Here is a 21,539-nt window from a genome sequence, read left to right as displayed (position 1 = left end):
CGCAGGAGGCCCACTGCGGATTGAGAGGCTTACGTGGGGGTAAGGAGTTTTTACAGTCCCCTTTCCCTGCTGAAGCCTCCCCCCTCCCAAGCAGCGTTCAACAGTTTGGCATCACTGTGTTGGGGGGGAATGCATAAGACTGGGCTCTAAATCAGTTTAAAAAACTTTAAGATCGGCAACACAGATCAAGACAGAAAAGCAAAACAGCAGAGAACAGCAATATCTCCATAGCGAACAACAATATCCAGTCTTCAAGGAAGACACCTGGGTTGATTTCCAGTTTCGTATACCGGCCTTGCTTGCAAGTTCACCTCCATGTCTCCACACTTTCTGTAGGTTTTTCAGCCTAAGTCCCCTTCTTCTGCAGGTTGGGGACAACACTGAAGCTGCAGTCAATGCAATATCAATATTAATAAGAAATGCAGGATTTTAAATTCTACATTTTCTAACTCTGACAGCCAACCTCCCGCATAGCTTAACTTAAACTGCAGAGTGTAGTCCTGAGCATTTCAAACAAAGACTTGAATCTATTGTTTTGAATTTACCATCACTTTAAAAAGATATACATGCTGGCTTGCTTTGGACAAAAATGAATCTACAAATCTAACCTATGGTACACAATATACTGATAAACATTGATACAAAGTGGGTGCATTTTAATGAGTACATATGATAATAGCCACAGCAATAAACAGAAACATGGGATAATTTCCTACGTAGCAATTACCCTTGAACAGCACATTGATATATACAGAGTGCTGGAAGCAAACCACATTCAACTTACTTGGCCATCAAGACCTCCTCAGTCACAGGAGATCTAGGGCCAACTCCTATCCAACTTTCCAGCACAGGGGCAGCCACAATGGGACTCCAAGGTAAGGGAACAAACATTCCCTTATCTTGAGGAGGCCTCTGTGACTGCCTCCCCATCACAGGATGCAGCACATATCCCATTGGCACGGCTACACCGACACTGGAAAACCGGATAGGATTGGGCCCCTAGTCTCTTACAAACACAAACAAGCATTTCACATAAAACTCTAAAGAAATCTCCTGCACAAACCCCTCCAAACTTTACACACTCACACACACACCCCAAGGCTGTGAGTGCTACTTGTGTGTATTGAACACAGCAAATCAAGTATCTGCCAGGGATTGGTGTCGGCTCAGCAACTGCAAATGCTCAAATACATGAATGCCAACCCTTGGATAAGGAGGGCTCGCTGTATTTATAAACACTGAGAAAAGTTGCAATATTTTAAATTCTGAAGCTTCCCATCAAAGCACGCATCACACAATAAGTACTTCTGAAAGATTTTTATTTGTCTAACATGCTTGACAAAAAGTACCACAAGAATCCAATTATGCCCAAATGATTCAACAGACTTTTAAACCTTTGTAACCTCAGAGCTTCTTAATGTTTCTTTTTAAAATCATTCTCACATAAAAATACACAATATCTTGAGGCAAGTACCGCAGGAGAAACTATTCTTCAGAGAATACTTCCTGATCGACATAAAAATTTTGTTGAGACAAAAAAGGCCTCTTACTTTAACAATATGCTCCGTCTCCATTAAAAAAATGTTTTTGAAGTGCTATGAGTAAATGCAAATATTTCAGAGACCTTTAATATTTTTGAGGCAGTCAGTTTTCGTTTTTTTAATTTTTTTTTCTGGGATTGTGTTTACAAAATTTAAGAAAATCCTATTTTTTTAAAAATAGTCACATCAGGATTTATTCACATTGTCGAATTCCCCACAGGATTGTGTGGTCAGTACATGGTTGTGCAGAAAGCCTAGGGTGACCTGGGTTGCACTTGTGGTGACAGGGACTACACTTTTTCCCACAGCTGTGATGAGCTAGAGTGACCTTCTCCAGGAACCTACAAATCACACCGGTCTTCTCGCACCTGGTCTTGTACCTGTTCACAAAGAAGAACTTGTGTCTTCTGTCCCACAGTAATTTTATCATTTTTTAACATGGAGAGTTGCCATACAGGGATAAGGCTTATTTTTGTGTCTTGGATTTCAGGAATGCTGTCAACCCCTTGAATGAGTGTGCTTATTCTGGAATTGCCTGTTGCTCAAGAACGTGAAACAAATCTAGTTATTCACTACAACTCTCTGGGTACAATCCTAACCTACTTTCCAGCACCGAGGTCAGGGCAATGCAGCTCCGAGGTCAGGGAACAAACATTGCCTTATCTTGAGGAGGCCTCCTTGACTGCCTTCCCACTGCAGGATGCAACACATCCCCATTGGCAGAGCTATGTCAGTGCTGGGAAGTTGGTTAGGATTGGGTCCTCAGACTCGGAAGTGAAGCTAGGGGGGCAGCATGGTAAGTACAGCAAGCAATGACATCGCTGCCCTAAATGACTCCAGTGACGAGGGGAAGGGGTCCACTGCACATTGTGGCACCTGCTATGCTTAGTATGCCAAACCCTGTCCCGCTGCACTTCGGTTCAGATAAGACTTGGAGCCCTAAATTCCTGAAGATATGTGCTGAAAAAATGCACCAGCAGGTACTGTAGCCAAAGTGTATATTTACGTATCCCATGGAGCACTCCGATAGATTGCTTTTATGTTTCGAATGTATGGATGCAGTGGATGCATGCATGAAAGCTGCCCTGTCTGGAGAGGGCAGGCTTGGCCAGCGAGGTCCTTCTTGCAAAGCCTATTTCACACTTCTGGAGATTTCCCTTTTTAGTTAATGCAAAAAATTCAGCCCATAGGCTGTCTTGCGTCATTGGCACTTTAAAGTGAATTTCAGTGCTTGATTTGTCCAACAGCCTGTCTCTGGCAGGATGGAGAAGAGTTCCTCTGTCCTAAAAAGTGCAACGAAAAACCACAGTACCAACATTATGTTCAGTCAGCTTTGTTGTGGATCCCACTGCTAGAGTCACTGCCCACAAAAGATCAAAATACAGATATGCATGTTTTGATGGCAGCAACCGCCCAACCACAAAAAAAAAAATGCAGAAAATGGCAATCCAGTACCCCACCTCCTCATATTGTTCCTTTCCATGGAATCATTTCCAGCAAAACAGAAAGCTCTGGACTCTCAGGGAGCTCCACCATGTCCTCCATTTCCTGTTTTATTTAAAGAAACCACATGAGGAAGGAACAATGTGAGTGGGGTGGTGTGGCAGTCCATGGCGGGCTGGAGAGAGGTGGTGGCAGATTTGGGGTGAAGGGCACCTCCAGTCGGTTTGCCACTTTGTCCCTCTGCCACTTGACATGAACCACTTCATCCATTTCATGGATGCACCAGTTGTGTTTGATAACTGGAGTGAGCTATACACTTAATTTTACTTAGGGTCACGAACAAAGATTACACATAATTGCTAAAACAAACCAAGCTTTTCCAGCAACAAAATCCTTTTGGGAGCAGGTTTTTAAAATTCCTGAGTTCATATCCAATTTTAAACCACCTCTCTGATTTGTCTATTCACAGAACTTTTGCAATCTGTACCATATCAGTTTTGATTTTTAATATCAGTTGCAAAAGACATAACCTTTAACAACATAGGTTTTAAAAGACTGGAAGATTGTAGATTTGAAAAGAATGTGCTTCTTTTAGCTTTGTAGGGCCAAACTATGAGTTACAAAGAATGTGTGGATCTGGCACTTTTCTTCTCCTTTTCTTTTAAATAGTGTCAGGCAAAATATCAAGAACCCATCGTTCTTGCATTGGGGGAGGGACTTTAGCTCTTAACCCCTGTTGCAATTACTGCCAATCACATACAGTCATCCATCAGGATATGCAGGGGTTCATTCCTGGACTCTCCCCCCCCCCACGTTGTGGATGCAAAAGACCATGGGTACTCAAATCTGCCTTTTAAAATGTTTTAAAAGTAAAAAAAAAAAGTTTATAAAGCATTCCTTACCTTTGTGCCACTTTTCATGCTGGCTGCAGGGCTGAAGGGCAGCCTCTGGCTTGTCCAAAAGCCACATCTGGTTCACACCAAGGCCCAAGACTCCTCCTTTGGATCTGGTGCACCTCAGAATGAATTGTGGAAGTGTTTTAAACACTTAAGCAGCTGGCACGGAAAGTGATGCTAAGGAAAGGAACATTCCTTTTTTTGTACTTTAAAATTTTTTTTAATGGAACACTAATCTGGCAAGACCCATGGTCCAGGTTTTCCCAGCATCCACAGATAGTCAAATTCATGGATGCAGAGGGATCAATGTATACTTCCTGTGCATTATTTGTACTTTTAAAAAAGTTTCAGCCGAAGCTTTTTAAAAACTGTAAATAGTGCAGAGAAGGGCGCGCATGACAGGGAGAGAAACAGCATAGGAGCAAAGGACACCTGCCATAGTTTTCTGTTCCTCCCATGGGTTCTTTAAAAGAAAAGGCTCAGCTACATTTTCATGATATGCAGTTTGGACTTTAAGTATCTGTTAAAGCCTGCTTTATATCTGCCACGATAGTTCAAAGAATGCAGTGTCATTACTTGACCTCCATCTGATCACCCTACAAAGCCAGGTTGAAATGAACAAACGCTAGGATTTAACACGCATGAAAACTTGTAAACATTCATCAAGACTCATTTTGCGGAAGAGGCAGTGTCCATTTAGTCAATTCAGATTAACATACAGTCTACACAAAATGCACTGATGTCTCTCTTTCTCTCTGAGATGCAGAATATGCCCCCCCTTTTTCTGAGTTAAAAAGTTCAAGATGCTAGATTCCTTAAGGTACTTCCTGGAGACCAAATGTTCTGCTGCCTCTCCAGTCCGTCCGTGAAGAAAGAAGAAAAGTATTGTTGTAATTTAACATATGCTTAGTTGTCACATCAGCTCACAGCACGAAGCTGCTATGTTGTGTGCAGGCTTCTGAGTTGCATCCCGCAATAATCATGTGCTCCTTGGTGTAGGCAAGTCAATAACTATAGGTGGATTGAGTGGCTGGTAATTCACTGTACACACAGATGCATTCACATAGGTAGTAGTTCCATCAGCCATAACTCCATAACCTAAACACAAACAAACAAAAAGTCTAGTTATTAGTAATCTTTTCTTTGCAGGGCTTCAAATTTAAATTGCACGGGAGGATTTTAAGGAAGGTGAAAATTCAGCAATAGTGCTTGCTTGATAGGGGCACCAACACTGGCTCCTGCTGAGAACAGTTACTTCTGTTCTGAACTTCAGCAGGAAAAGAGCTCCCAGACCTGCTCTTAGTGCTGGAAAGCACTGACATAAGGGGTTAGGATTGCACCCTAGAGTCTCTAGGAATCAGCACCACTCTCCAGTGGGAATAGTGACTGTGCTGCATTCTGTTTTGATGTGCATGTTGGGGGAAGGGCAAGCAAATCTGACACAAAGCCCTTGATTTCCAAAGGGCAAACGTTCACAGATGCCATCATGCTCTGATTCCTGTTCCAACAGGGTCTGTCCTTGTCAAAGGTATTGTGCTTGGGCAGAGCACTCTCACCAAAGCTGTTTTTTTTTTAAAAAAATCTGGTCTCAGCAGCTTTTGGAGAAGAAAAGCAGAAAATGTTTGAGGGAATGGGGTATGCATGTATGAGAGTGCAGTGAGTGAATGCATTCATTCATCAAAAAGAATGCAGTGCGAGGACACCGTAATCTGAATTGCGAGATGTGATGGAGCCCTGACTGAAGCCAGCAGCACAAGAACCCTTGGTGAGTATGCCGCCAATAGCAGTGGCGCAACACAAAATACAGCTTCAGGTGGGACATCCTTGGCACGAAAAAGAGTTTTCGACAGCAGCCACTTACTCTTCCCCAGGCACTCAGTGAATGACGACTGCAAATGCAGCTTGGTCTGCTTGGGGAATATTTCATATGTGCTGGTAGCAAGAAACCACTCTGCAAAGTGTCGCTAGCGCTGTAAGGCTGGCTGTGACAATGTACTGGGGAATGAGACAGAACATCCTCAAGCAACGTCTCACTGGAGCTTCCTACTTGCTTCTCTGAATTATTATCGTTTGCAATAAAAAATATCCTGCCTCCTCTGCTGCGCTTCATGCCGTGTAAGCAATAATGTTAAAATAATACTGCTCCAGCCTGAGTATGCATGTTGCCAAAGCAAACACTTCTGCAGACACTGTATTTTTGGGTCGTGGACCATCTCATTCCGTATTTGTGCTGTTTGTTCACTAGTGGTAAAGAAATGATCTACTAACACAGGGGTGTCCAAAGTTTTGGGGAGGAGGGCCATATCATCTCTCTGACATTGTGTTGGGGGAAAAAAGAATTTATTTACATTTAAAATTTGAATAAATTTACATAAGTTTACATAAATGAATATATTAAAGATGAACTTATATGAATGAATGAAGGTCTTGAAATCGCTCAAGGCCTATAAAAGACCTGGCACAAAGCAAGGCCAGCCTTTCCTTCGCTGCCACTGCTGCATCACAGAAGTGAAACAGAGAGCAGAGGAGGAATCCATAAGAACATAAGAACAGCCCCACTGGATCAGGCCATAGGCCCATCTAGTCCAGCTTCCTGTATCTCACAGTGGCCCACCAAATGCCCCAGGGAGCAAACCAGATAACAAGAGACCTCATCCTGGTGCCCTCCCTTGCAACTGGCATTCTGACATAAACCATTTCTAAAATCAGGAGGTTGAGCATACACATCATGGTTTGTATCCCGTAATGGATTTTTCCTCCAGGAACTTGTCCAATCCCCTTTTAAAGGTGTCCAGGCCAGTCGCCATCACCACATCCTGTGGCAAAGAGTTCCACAGACCAACCACACGCTGAGTAAAGAAATATTTTCTTATGTCTGTTCTAACTTTCCCAACATTCAATTTTAGTGGATGTCCCCTGGTTCTGGTGTTATGCGAGAGTGTAAAGAGCATCTCCCTATCCACTCTGTCCATCCCTTGCATAATTTTGTATGTCTCAATCATGTCCCCCCTCAGGCGTCTCTTTTCTAGGCTGAAGAGGCCCAAACGCCGTAGCCTTTCCTCATAAGGAAGGTGCCCCAGCCCCGTAATCATCTTAGTCGCTCTCTTTTGCACCTTTGCCATTTCCACTATGTCTTTTTTGAGATGCGGCAACCAGAACTGGACACAATACTCCAGGTGTGGCCTTACCATCGATTTGTACAACGGCATTATAATATTAGCCATTTTGTTCTCAATATCATTCCACAGTTCGCACGAGAGGTCAAACAGTTGCCCTCACGCTGAAAGCAGTTGCGTCGAGCCAGTGTGGGCTCCAACAAATCTCCAGAGGGCCAGAGGCTCATTGGAGACTGGGGGCTCCCTGAGGGCCGCATTGAGAGGCCTCGAGGGCCGCAAGTGGCCCCAGGGCTGGGGTTTGGGCACCCCTGTACTAACATAAGGCCTGCAGGATGGATACGGCGCACAGAAGCCCTTTTTCAGGCCTGTGAGATAATTGGGCTCTCCCAGCACCAGCCTCTCTCAGCTGCTGAGCTGTGAAGTGGCACACTGGCAGAACTGGAGCTGCTGAAAGGGTGGCGCTGGGAGAGCCCAATTATCAAGCGGGCAGCCCTTTCAGCAGCACGGCTTCTGCCCAGGCACCACTTTGCAGAGCACTTCTCAGCTGCCAGACTCTGAAGTGGTGTCGTTGAAAGGGCAGCCCGTGTGACAATTGGGCTCTCTCACATCTTGAAAACATGGTCAGGATTTGCACATTTTCGCTTCTGTCATGTGGAGCTAATGAGTTCCTGAGGAAAAAAGTGCTAATTTCAGGTCATCACCTGCTTAATGACATCATTTCTTGCTTAATGACATCACTTCTGGCCCTCAGCAGGCCCCATAAAGGCTATTTGGCCCACTGTATGAAATGACTTGGATGGTCCCGGTCTACAAAGGTAAGACGCTGCTGCACCTTATTTCATCCCCATTTACTGCTTCAGGGATCACTTCCACCATCAGGGTTGGGTTGGGGAGAAGACTGCCCCTCACAGTGGTGGTGGGGGTAAACCATCCACTTCCCCTAACTTCCATGCCCTTTTTGTTTTAGACATTGCATACACAAACATGCCGAATGTGTGAAAGGGAGTGACACATTTTCATGTATTTAGAAACTGAGACCCAATCTTTCAGTCAAAATGATCTTCAAGGAGCTTTGGCTAACTCATTTTAGACTGGCCCACAAGTGTACACATTTGGTCCCTGCTGTGTATATGCAACGTTGGGCATTAATAAAACACAATAATCTAGCAGCCCCTAAGTCCTTTGGCCCAAGGACACACTATACTTCTCTAGTTCCTTGGCCACTCATGCACACAGTACATTCAGAAACAAACACAAGAATAAACAATCAGACTGACCCCATCAAGCCTAATTTGGTCCTGTGTTTATTGGACAGTCTAACAGAATGCAGGCAACCACCCCATATCCGTGGATCCAGTATCAATGGTTTCAATAATCAGTGGTTCAAAAATCCACCCATAGTGCAAATAACTTGACTACTTCAGATTGCAGCCTTCCAACAAGGAAGGGCTGAAAGAATACTACGCTAAGCTCCTTGAGGTGGATGATAAGCGTTCTTTTCAGCCCTCTGCCACACTTCTTGTGAGTGCTTCTAGGACTTTCTTCTTCCATTCTGAAGCCAGCAAAGAGCCAGGAGACCAGGAAGAACAACAGGAAGGCTGTAATCTGAAGCAGATATTAGCATGATGGAGTTGCGATAGAGGGTTTCTGTAAATCTGCGATTTCATATCCTCAGGGGAACGGGATGGGAAAAGTATCCCCCACAGATATGGGGACACACACCCTGTACTCACTAACATGATAGAGATAAGTTCGTGGCTCAAGCTTTTTATAGCTGGTTATATTACAGAATTGTTATAACAATTCTGGCAAAGGGAAAGCATAGGACTAAATAATGTGTGAACAATGTGGGCCCGGGGATGAATTCTTGTTGGCATCCTTCAGTCTCGGAAGACTATGGTATTGCACTCTGAATAGTGTTCTGGAACAGAGTGTCCTCTCCAGTGCGCGAAGCCTGGGTAAAGTAGATATGGAGGATAGACTGTTACCCATGCAGCAAATCGCCCCTCTCCACATCGCTGAAATGGTCCAGTGGAAAGGCAGAGGCCAATACGGATGGTTCCAGCGGCATCGCAGGAGTTGCCAGAACATGACTGTGTTCAGCCATGAACTGCCTCAGGGACTCCAGCTCTGGATTTGGCCTCGAGGTTGACTCCTGAAGCCTCTTCCATAACTGGATGTAGCCACAAGGCAGTGGAGGTTTGGGATCAGAGTTTTCCTTCTCTCAGATGAGCTGCCTTCCCAGGCTGATGAGTCCCATCTACCCGGTGGCTGTTCAGTGTCTCTTACAACAAGTACAGCCAAACTGAGGGCCTATTCTTATCCCCAGCCCCCAGGGGAAAGGGGATGAATACTACTGGTAGGTCCCAACAGGTAGCTAATCAAAACCTGAAGCATGTGCATAAATGTTCTAAAAATACACTTCTGACTCACTTGTGGCAGAGTTGTTGGCTGCGGCAACAAGAGGAAATGTCAAAAAGTGCTGGGAAAGACTGGTTTGATTTTTCAGAGATGGCCTGACACGTTCTCTACAGACAGTAGGTATAAAAAGAGAGACCATCTGGCTCTGGAAAGAATTGCAAGCAGGGGAAAGATTGTAGCTCTATCGTAGAGCACCTGCTTGGCCTGCTGAAGCTTCCACATTCATTTCCAGGTGGAGTAGTGAATAATTCCCCTGAAACCGTGGACAGCCACCACCAGTGGTATAGCTAGTGGTGCGCAAGTGGCCCCTCCCCTTTGGAGTCATTCCAGGCAGTGGGAGCAAAATGGAGACATGCACATCCCTGCCTCCCTGCCTACGCCTCCGCTTTGCTCCCACCGCCCGGAATGGCTCTCCAAAGGGGAAGGGCTGCTTGCATGCCACAGTGAGGCTGCCTGCAAAACTTAGTGCTTTGCACACTGTGGTGAGATTCCCTGCAAAACGTAGTGCTCTGCACCCCCTCTAGCTACGCCACTGGTTCTAAATGAAATTTAAAAAAAAAAAAAAAAAGCTAGACAGATCATTACAAATCAGTTGACAATTCTAGTTTTCTGTTATAGAATCATGGATCCAAGAACTTAACTTCAACGGAACAGATTCTTTAAAAATTGGTCAGTCTAATGACTGCCTAGACTGGAATTTAACTGACATGCACAAACAGGCAATCCGACCTTCGTGGATGTGTCCAAAAACATGGAGCCGAGGCTGTATTCTTCTCTGAACTGTATTCAGCAATTCCACACACCCCACTCTTTGCATTTTCTTAGGAACCCAATCTAAGAAACCTTGAAAATAAAGAAATATGATATTAAAAAAGAACAAAGAAAAGCCATTTCTGTGCAACTTGTATCTTGAATTTAGAGAATCCCCATAGTTGAATGCTTCTTCTAATTTTTAAAAGAACATTTGGAGAATTATCTTTGAAAGCTCATGAATTCATGGGTCAGTACAAAGAAGTGAATAACATTCAAATAAAATGCAGCAATCATCTATATACAAACAAAAGGAATTAGAACCCATCTTGCCAATAAGAGGTGTTTAAAGATATTTATGGGTAGGAATTGTGTGGAGATGGTTTTAAATAAATGCTAATTAAATAGTTTTTTTAAATGGAAGTGCACCAATGGAGCCAACGGAGGGCACAAGCCTAACCAGGTCTACTCAGAAGTAAGTCCTATTTTCAATGGGGCTTACTCTCAGGAAAGTGTGGTTAGGACTGCAGCCTAAATATACTTTTCCTCCATCTGAGTAGACTCATAGTTTCAGCTAGCTATACATTACATTGCCAACAGCATTCTGGTTCATACATTACACCTGTCCACTTGAATACTTACCTGAGGTGAACTATTTGTAGATAGTCACTACAGTGGGATACAGAACCAAGCTTAAGGGAAATCTAAAACAAGCCAGTGGCCATAAATGGTATCCTTCCATTAACACTAAGCTCTGACCTCAAGATCTTTCCAACCCAGCCTAGGAACAATATGTTAGGGCAATGACTTTTAATCAGTGTGCCGTGGGACATTAGTGTGCCATAAAAAGTCTGCAGGTGTGCCATGGGAGTAAGGAGCACAGTAGTTGAAAATTGGTGAAAAACTCTTCCAGGTTCTGTGGCTCTTGTTTCCAGGGCAACTGTCAGTAGTAACAAATTGTCTGTCTGCTGGCTCTCCTAGCAGCAGAAAGTGACATCACAAGAGGCAAAGACCACAGAGGTCAGTGTGTAATGAGAAACAAAAAAATTGCTTAGGGGCTAACATGTTAGGGGCTAACAGCAGAGATACTTCTGGGGCTGTAACAATTCCAAATATGGAATTTTTTAAAAGTTTTTAATTTTTAATTTTTGTGAGAAAAAGTATATTTAAAAAACACATTACAAACACAAACAAAATAACTGAAGACAGAATAGGCTGATGGGTTCTGAGCTGACTGTGACAGATCGGGAACGAGATCTTGGGGTGGTGGTGGACAGGTCAATGAAAGTGTCGACCCAATGTGCGGCGGCAGTGAAGAAGGCCAATTCTATGCTTGGGATCATTAGGAAGGGTATTGAGAACAAAACGGTTAGTATTATAATGCCGTTGTACAAATCGATGGTAAGGCCACACCTGGAGTATTGTGTCCAGTTCTGGTTGCCGCATCTCAAAAAAGACATAGTGGAAATGGCAAAGGTGCAAAAGAGAGCGACTAAGATGATTACGGGGCTGGGGCACCTTCCTTATGAGGAAAGGCTACGGCGTTTGGGCCTTTTCAGCCTAGAAAAGAGGCGCCTGGGGGGGCACATGATTGAGACATACAAAATTATGCAAGGGATGGACAGAGTGGATAGGAAGATGCTCTTTACACTCTCACATAATACCAGAACCAGGGGACATCCACTAAAATTGAGTGTTGGGCGGGTTAGGACAGACAAAAGAAAATATTTCTTTACTCAGCGTGTGGTCGGTCTGTGGAACTCCTTGCCACAGGATGTGGTGCTGGCGTCTAGCCTGGACGCCTTTAAAAGGGGATTGGACAAGTTTCTGGAGGAAAAATCCATTATGGGGTACAAGCCATGATGTGTATGCGCAACCTCCTGATTTTAGAAATGGGCTATGTCAGAATGCCAGATGCAAGGGAGGGCACCAGGATGAGGTCTCTTGTTATCTGGTGTGCTCCCTGGGGCATTTGGTGGGCCGTTGTGAGATACAGGAAGCTGGACTAGCTGGGCCTATGGCCTGATCCAGTGGGGCTGTTCTTATGTTCTTATGTCAATTAAAGTATATCTGTTTTCAGGACAATTAGAAGGAGAAACTAAGATGTATCCATTCTTTCCCAGAAAAGGGGTGGGGAAATTAAAAAAGGAAAAATACAGATATTTAAGTAATCTATAGTACTGCTTATTTCACACGCTGTATGTGTACGTCTAGAAAAGGCCTCCAAATATCCACAAATATATCTGTTCATAGATGTCATCTGCAAGCCATTCGCTCAAAAGTCAATAAAGTCCAAAGGTCTTCGATCTACTAACCAATAGTGGGTGGGGGGAGCACTTATCCTTCCAGTTTTTCAATATCAGTGCACCATGGGTTCGGAACCTGAGCATTATGAAATCTGGATACCAAATTCGTAGATAACGAGGGACACCTGTATATTCTCCAGTTCATACTTAGCCTTTTGTAATAAAGCATGTAAGTCCCTGAGTGGGGTGATAGCTGCCTTAGTAAATATTTCAATCTATTTCCCAAAACTTCCTCTTAATTAGCAAGTTAGTAAAATTGAGCTCGATGGTACAACCGTTAGATGGATTCATAACTGGTTGGACAACTACACACAAAGTGCTGCAGGAGGGAACATTTGGGTTGAATATCAGGAATAAATTCATCATGGTAAGAGCAGGTTCAACTAAGGAACCCATTAGTGAGCAAATGGTTCTCCCTCACTGGAGGCTTTTAAGCAGAGACACTTTTTGGAGGTGGCCTATTTCCCACTTCAAGGAGAGCGTTGGCCTTGAAGATCCCTTCCAAATTTTTGATCCTATGATTCACCTTGGGCTGGGTCAGCTCCCACAGAATAGCCAAGCAATGTGTTTGCTGCCCCACTTGCTAGAAACAGTTAACTGCAAACAAGTCTGTCCAGAAAGGCAAAAGTATTTCAACTTCAAAAACTCTGCAAACTAAAATCCATGAAATTAACTTCTCCATTAAATTAAGCATTATTTATGTTGAACATGTTTTTGTTTGCATGCAATATCACCCTTCTGAAACTTTCCCATATGTTTGCAGCTTATTATGTACACCTGACTACACAAACTAAGAATAATTGATTACACCTAGCTAACAATTAGAGATTGCTTCAGATTTTTTTTTATTTTAAATGCTTGGTTACTTGAAACAGGAATCTGAAACTGGCAGGAAAATATAAATCTTTGTCACCAACAATAAAGCAGACTGTTGCTGATAAAATCTTAAAGGAGAAATGAAAGCTTGTTTTAAAAACAAAAAAGGAAACAGATGTCAAAGTTTCCCTGAGATGTGACAAAGAATTTTGAGTTTGGTCTTTGAAGGCCTTGAAATGGCTCTAGAACAGGGATGTCATACACATTTCATACAGAGGGCTGAAATTAGCATTCATGGCACCTACTGAGGGCTGGAAGTGACATCATTAAGCAGAAAGTGACATCATTAAGCAGATGATGGCCAGAAATAAGCACTTTGTTATTGGGACTCATTAGCTGCAAATGACAGAAGAGAAAATGTGCAAATTTTGTTCATATTTGCAAGATATGAGACAGCCCAATTATCAAGCTGGGACATCCCAATTAGAATGGGGGGGGGCGGATAAATTGCTTTCAGGGGCTGTATTCAGCCCATGGGCCTTATCTCTGACACCCCTGCTCTAGAAACTGATTTATATTTTTTACCATCTTGACCCAAATGCTCAGTAGGATTAACAACATATTTACAACTAAAAGAAAGTAGGCCAGGAACGTCAAACCCATTTCATATAGCAGGCTGAATAGCAATTCATGGCACCTGCTGAGGGTCGTGACGTCATTAAGCAGATGATGGTTAGAAATAAGCACTTTTTCCCTCTTTTAGGAACTCAGTAGCTGCAAATGACAGAAAATATGCAAGTCTTGATCATATTTTCAAGACATAAGCAAGCCCAATTATCATGTGGGCTGCCCTTTCAGCTGTGCCACTTCTGCTAAGGTATCACTTTACAGCTCAGCAGCTGAGAGGTGCTCTGCAAAGAAGCAGGACTGCTGAAAGGGTGGTGTGTGTGATAACTGGGCTTTTCCAGCACTTCGGGACTCCCTCTTTCACCCCTCTGGTCTGTCCCTTCCTCCAAAGCAGTTTCTCTTCCCAGACCACCAGAGGAGAAGGGTGTGCTCTGCCAGTCTTCCCTGCCCGCCAGACCCATCCTCACCAGACTTGCACACAAAGAAAACAGCTCTAGAGTTCTCTGTTCTAAAGTAGCAGGGCCTCTGATCACAATCAGAAGATGCAAGGAAGCAACTGGGAACTGTGAGTAAAGTATTTCTTTTTGAACCCTTTACCAGCCTGCTCCAGCGTATGTTTTATTGATAGTAACTAACTTGGGTGGTGGGATGTCTTACCATAGGAGGGGGATGCTGTCGCTGATGACTCTTCTTTCCCCCTCCCTTCTAACAGAAAGAACTGATATATATTAATTTTTGTAGATGATGTCTCTAGATGCTGCCTGAAGGGGAAGAGTCAGGCTCCTGCCATGAACAAGCAATCAATATGTGGCAACCATTATCAACAACTTTGGAAGAAAGCCTTGAGTTCTGCGGACTGACAATGGTGGTGAATGCTTCTCATGCAACACACAGAGACTCTTAAAAGAGCAGGACATCTCACGCAGACGCACTGCTCCTTACACATGGAACAGAATGGTGTGGCAGAAAGGATGACTAGGGGCCCAATCCTATCCAACGTTACAGCACTGATGCAGCCTCAAGGTAAGGTAACAAACATTCCTTTACCTGGAGGAGGCCTCCAAGACTGCCCCCCCACTACAGGATGCAGTGCATGCCCCATTGGCATGGATGCATCAGCACTGGAAAGTTGAATAGAATTGGAACCTAGGTCTCTTCTGGAAATGATCGGGTGTATGTGAATGGATGCAAAGTTACCCAACCAGTTTTGGGATGATGCAGTTACGATAGCAAACTACTTTCAAAACAGGCTGACTATTAAAGGTGCACTGTGGCAAGAGAGTGCACCAAAAATGGAGCATGTGAGACTGTTTGGCAGTGAGGCCCACCAGAAGAGCAAAGGTCCAAGCATGATATCAGAACCAAAGAAGGCACTTTGACTGGAGATGCTTCAGGGTTCAAAGCCTTCCAAATAATAAACCTGCTCTCCCAAAAGCTAGCTATATGGCACAGTCTGTACTTTGACAACCATGAAGAAAATGACAGGCACCAAACCATCTTAAATGGCCTGCTACAAACAGATGAACAAGAGCAGTTTGGATACATGCCAGCCTACAGTGGCAGCCTGCCCAGAGTCTTGTCACCAGAGACAGATATGAACCAGGAAGTGGGAAAAACAAGGGGAAACTGATGAGGAAGTTAAGATGAAAGAATCAGGCTTCAGAACTCCAAACTCCTAGATTTTTCCATATTTCAGAATACTTGCATGTACATAATGATGGCTCTCCGGAATGGGACCCAAGTCTAAACACAAAATTCATCCATATATCCCTTGTACCCATAGCCTTAAGATAATTTTATGCATGAAACAAGGTTTCTGCATGAAACACAGTTTGCTATTTTATTTCTTTAGTAAAAGTAAAAAAAAAAAAAGTAATGTTTGCACTCAAAAAAGTTCCATATTTTGGAATTATGGATTATGGTAGTGAACCTATATTTGTAAATGAAAGCAAAAACTGTATCATGATGACACCAGAAATCTCCTGTATTCTCTCACCCAGAAGGATTTTAGAACTTGCCCACATCCAAGGAGGCAGAGAATGCAAGAGCACTCTGGGTCTGTTTCATTCTGTGCCTTTTAAATATTCCAGACATTAAATCAAATGGATGTTGCAACTGTATGCAGAGGCACATGTAGCAATCCAAAAACAAAGCAGAGGCAAGAGAGACTAGAAACAATGGTCCGTCCCCCAAGGATGCAACACACAGACAAATTACTGTGAAGGGAAACAGAGAAGTACTTTCCAGGGTTTTCTTACCAAGAGGTGGTCCGTGTGTTATAAGAATATCTACTCCATCTGGAATTAGGTTCCATTTCTCTAGAAGTGCTTGGCCTCGTGGAAGATTAAAGCCCCAGCCATAAAACCAAGGTTGCCTGCCAAAAAAGGGAGAGATTGCCTTCAGTGCTACACCTGTGCCTTGGTTAGCAAGATCCTGGGAAGTGTTTGTGTGCAATTCTGCACTGTGAAGGCACTTGCACCACCTGTTTGTCTCAATGCAACACATCCATACAGTCTTCAGGAGTGACATATATAATTATTGCTACTATTCTTATGATGATTTGTACAGGACTAATGTATTTATTGACTTGTTCTGTGCCCAGCTGTTCTCCCTGAAGGTCACTCAATTGGATTACAGAGCCATAAAATCACATTTAAGATTATTGTTTACAATAGAAACATATAAAGCAGCCTTAAAATATTACAAATAAAACACAGATCAGCAGCAGCCAACTTGTAAGAAAGGGCAAGGTCTATAAATTCTAATCTACTACTTAAGTAAACAGGCCATTTTCCATGATGTGAGAAGTCATCCCCTAATGGCTAGATTCCATCTCTCACCAGTTTACGCTGTGCCGCTGGGGGCACACACTGCATGTTATGGTGGGAAAAGCAACCAGACAGCCCAGGAGACGCAAATAAAACTATTTCTACTTACCTCTCTGTAGGCCTCCTTAGTCTCCTCGGACACAGCATAAGTCTGAGGAGTCTCAAGGGGCTTGATGGGGCAAGGAAAATGGGGATAAGAGTGCTATTGAGATCCACCCCCCCAACCCTGAGCTGCTTCCTGCCCACCTCTGCTCCACCAAACCGCCCCCACAACCATTCTACCTGCTCCAGTGCAGTGTCTGGGATCCAACGGCAGGTCCATAGAGCCTCCAGCCATGATGGTGGCTTGCATTTTGGGCCATGGTAACAGGACTTACAGCAGTAGATTGCAAGATCCGCTACCATTGGCCCTGCATAGGATTGGGCCATAAGAGATGTTCATTTACAGTATTATCATCACAGAATTTCCTATTGAAAGGGGCAGTTCTAAGGAGACTCTGGATAATTCGAAAACCAAACCCCCAAAGTCTGCTTGGATTCCAAAACCTTGCAAGGGATGACTACTCTTTCCAATTCATCGATTAGCAGTATGTAACATTTGCTTCTAGCATTTGATGTGTCTGTTATTTTAATCTCTCCTATCAAATACTTGAACCTTAACATTTTTTAAACCATATTTATTATGTAAGGTAATTCTGGGACTGCAACTGCAATGACCAAAATTCTTTATCAATAATTAGACTAACAAGCAATGGCTATTCGGCTAAGAACATGTGGGTTTGGAACCCTTGCATATGCCTGTCAGTTCTCATACCTTTTTGAAAGACAGTTGACTGGTGCATTTTCCTATATCCCTAACTGAAAAATAACAAACAGGATGCTATATAGTGGACCTCCGCTTTACAATGGTAATTCGTTCCAGAGAGACCGTTGTATTGTGGAAAATACCATTATGTGCACTGTAGCACATTGGCTTGGCGTAACTCATTCAAAGTCTTTTGGATGTTGGCTTGGATGTTGAATTGGGTGAGATGGAACCAAATGCTTGTGTTTGCATTGCTGATTGGCTTCTCTATCATCCAGGAAGTCCTTTTGGGGCAATCATGAGCCCATCCTAAAGTGAATTAACTTGTCATGTAGTAAATCTGGTATTACTGCACACTGGAAAGTGATTTGATTGTAAAGTGAACCCATTGAAAAGCAGAAGTCCACTATTTTCAGTAAGACTTATAATGCAGCATGATAAATACAGGCACATCAACTGTGTTTCCTTTACAGATGTTACTTTAGAGAAGGCATCACACCACTTCCTTGCTGCATCAACAAAACCCAGAGAGAATTCCTTCAAGAAATCCTCTGATCTCTTCTTTGCATCCTAAATGGGAAAGACAAAAGCAAATTCCCATGAAGCTGTAATTTATCTCTTTCCCCAAATGATGCATCACTAATCTGTTCCGAAATTAAAGTGTTGTCTACAGTCTTGCAGATTTTTTTTATATTTCCTTCAATGTAATTAAATATCTGCACTGAATTACATTGAAGGAAATACAAAAAATATCTGCACACACAATATCTGAAAAGCATTATATACCAAGCACATTATATACTATTATGAATGCAAATGAGCTTGGAGAGAGAGTAATGAATCGCTCTTATCCTTCCCCCAGCACTCCAGCCATCCTCCTGGAGTAGGTAAGCCAGTGTGGGAGACAAGAAAGGATGGAGGGTGAAGTGGACATCTTTGAAGGGAAAAAGGATTTAAATCTCCTTACACTTCTGTAAGGCTCCTGCCTCGCAATGGGTCTCCTTGGACCTGTGCTAGCTATTTTATTGATGCAAGTCCACGGAGACAAAGGAGCCTGGGAGTCGGAGGATAAGGAATATAGGCTCTGGTGCACGCCACTGTCTCCAGATCCACCTCCTCCCACCCCTGTTCTTACCCCTCCCTGCCCAATCCATCCCTTCCTTGCCTCTGTCCCACCCTCCCCCACCCCTCTTACCCCCCACATTGGCCTAACTTTCCCTGGCGGGTGGCCAGCATCACGACAACGCCACTGAAATAAAAAGCTTCATCAGTGCACAAATGCTCTATCCTTTCTCCCATTAGTCCTAACATTCATACCCATATTTTTTTTTCTCTTCTTGTAAAAAGTGTTTTCCTTCATGAATAGAAATGATCCACTTATTAGGGGAAAGGAAATTTCCTTTTCCTTCGGTTACTTTGTAGTGCAGTATATATACTCTTGAGTTAAGATCTGCCAACTTATGCATGCTGGAGCTGTTCTTTTATGCAGAGACAATGTTAAAACTTGTGTGATTTGCCATTATGCTGTCTCTCTTGCGACGGTATCAAGAATGACAGAAATCTGGTTGAAAATATGAAGACCTAGAAAAGATTGAGTGCACGATTCTTTTCTGCATGTGCAAAGACTTCATAATATGTGCCCAACACATTCAGAAGTATAACTATTTTTAGGAGCACAGCACTCAAGTGCTTTCTGGTGAAATTTATTCCAAAACAGTCTTAAACATGCAATTCTACTTACAAAGGAAAATAGACTATAGCAATCCTGCGACCCATCACCCAAGTTCAAAGATAACTTTGTCTTGAATTTAGAGGATTTGGTAGCAGCTACAGAGTTGACATGTAAAGCTAAGCTCCTTACTTTTACCTACACTTGATTATGAAAAAAGTAATATTTCAGCAAATGTCAGAGTTATCATCTGAAAAACAAAACCTCACCTGTCTCTGGCAAGAAATGGCCTTACATCTCACTTAAGAAACAAAGTGTTCATGATTAAGTTACATGTTCTTAGATTTCCTTTCACAAAGTGAACAAAATCTCAGTTGCATAAAGTGAATCTCGTTAATGCTATGATTGAAAAAGGCTCGCAATACACCAGGGCTCCAGGGAGAAAAACTGGATGCCAAGATATTTTGTTTACAACATAATTAACCTTATGTTAAAAATATATGAACAAGTTTTCCAGGTCAAAGACAAAAGGACGGAATTTCTGCTTGCTCTCAGTTCCTGCTTTATGTACTGAATTTCTTCCTTTCTGCTGCAAAGTAACAATTGGAATAATTTTCATAGAGAATGATAGTTGCTATGACAACCATAGCAAATTTTCCTTTTCTGAAACAGATGTCTCATTTAGTTGAAAATTAGAATGTGAAAAACCCATGGGAAAAATTAATTCAAACTTTAACAGCACACTGACTACAATGTAATCTCTTATGGGTTAACCCCTTAATACCTCTTTTACTCCTATGTAACCTTCAAGTAAATTCTAATTAAACCAATTTAACCTCCTATAAATGACCCCTTTAGCTATAATTAGCACTTTAGTTTTCACTGGAGTGCTCAGTTTCCAACTTAATTATTTATCACCACTTTCGCTTTTATTCAACTTCTGCTTTTAAAAAAAGAGAATAATATACTTCAAATTCTGCCATTCAAATAGGATGCAGCATATTTGCAGGTGGAATGTACTTTATAAGGCTGCAGAGTGTTATGTAGAGCTGACCTTTAATTAAGCGGAAAATTGAAGTTTCAATTTTGAGAGAAGGGCTCCAGCGGCATCGCAGTCACAGGGGTGCGCACACAGCAAAGGGGGTTGACTAGAGCACACGAGGCAATCTGGTGGCGCTCTCACTTTTCAGAAAATAGTACAGATCAGATCCTTCACTATTTCATTGCCAGAAGTTAGCAAAAGCAAGCAAAATATGAGTCTTTCTAGTTTTACAGGAGATGTGTAATTAACAGCACAACCCAAAATGGAAGATCTACCAACGCAATGGTCCCTGCACCAGCGAAGGATGTAGCAAACATGCCATAAGGTTTGTGCCGACACCAGGAAAATAAACAGAGCTGGTGGGGAGGCCTTGCTGCCCCACCAATGCTGCATCCAAGACCAGGCTGCTGTTGGAAGTAAGTGAATTGCCAAGCTGTGCAGGGGCTGGGAGGGCAGCTGGAAGGGGGCATTTTGAGAGGAAAGCGGAACAAGGCTGGTTGGGCCTGGGGAGGGTGGGATTAACAGAGCAGGCCTGCACCTTATTCTAACCCGTCCCAGGCCTCTAGCGTTACACGGGGCCGCGTGGACCTGTGTCTGCTATTTACCAGGTGCAGATCCGAGAAGCCCCATAGGGCAGGTTGGGGGTTTTGGGGTAATGAGAAATTTCCCCCTTTCCCCAAGGAGACCTCCAGCCTGCTCCCCAGCTGCACTGGATACAACAGAAGCCCTACAGTCCTGCTGTGCCAGCAAAGAATAGGATTGGGCTGCCTGACTACATTTTGCCATATAAGAAGCAAACAGCCCAATCCCACCTAAATCCTCCTGACCAATGCAGCCATGCCAATTCTTGTTCCCCCCCCACTTCACCTCCACTGGACTCACCTTTCCTGGTCCAGTGCCAACTTACCATCAGTGGTAGAGGAGCAGGGTCCGGCGGTGACCCTCTGGCACCCCGTAGCCAGAATTTGCAGAGGTTTTTTGCAGAGGTTGTTTTCTTTTTTGGCAGAGGTTCAAATTTGGCTGCCAGGTGGCCATTTACAACAGCAGAACTGTGTGTTCTACTGTTGCAAATGACCAGTTAGGCACAAACTGTTAGTCTCCCTTAATCAGGGTGACCAGATACAATGGAGGACAGAGAACCTGCACCTTTAACCATTGTATAGAAGAGAGAATTTGGGCAGGTGCAGCTCAACGTGGAAGGATTAAAAAGGCTGCCTCCGTTTTGCTCCCACTGCCTGGAACGGCTCCAAAGGGGAGGGGAAGGGCTGCTTGCACACTG

General features: G+C 43.3%; 1 protein-coding gene across 1 annotated transcript in view; it reads right to left on the bottom strand.

Annotated features, from left to right (window-relative positions):
• Positions 1-4,859: 4,859 nt before the first annotated feature.
• The window catches only part of MPPED1 (metallophosphoesterase domain containing 1), a 48,918-nt gene continuing 32,238 nt past the window's right edge, over positions 4,860-21,539 (bottom strand). Inside the window, exons 4-6 of the mRNA XM_066634254.1 lie at positions 16,175-16,290; positions 10,147-10,260; positions 4,860-4,978 (exon numbers count right to left, since the gene is read on the bottom strand). Coding sequence (XP_066490351.1) covers positions 4,860-4,978; positions 10,147-10,260; positions 16,175-16,290 — 349 coding nt within the window. The remainder of the gene's footprint in view (positions 4,979-10,146; positions 10,261-16,174; positions 16,291-21,539) is intronic.

This window comes from Tiliqua scincoides, chromosome 7, assembly GCF_035046505.1.
Source record: "Tiliqua scincoides isolate rTilSci1 chromosome 7, rTilSci1.hap2, whole genome shotgun sequence".
Lineage (NCBI taxonomy): Eukaryota > Metazoa > Chordata > Lepidosauria > Squamata > Scincidae > Tiliqua > Tiliqua scincoides.
Note: the sequence above shows the minus strand (reverse complement) of the source record. Positions and strands in the feature narration are given on the sequence as shown.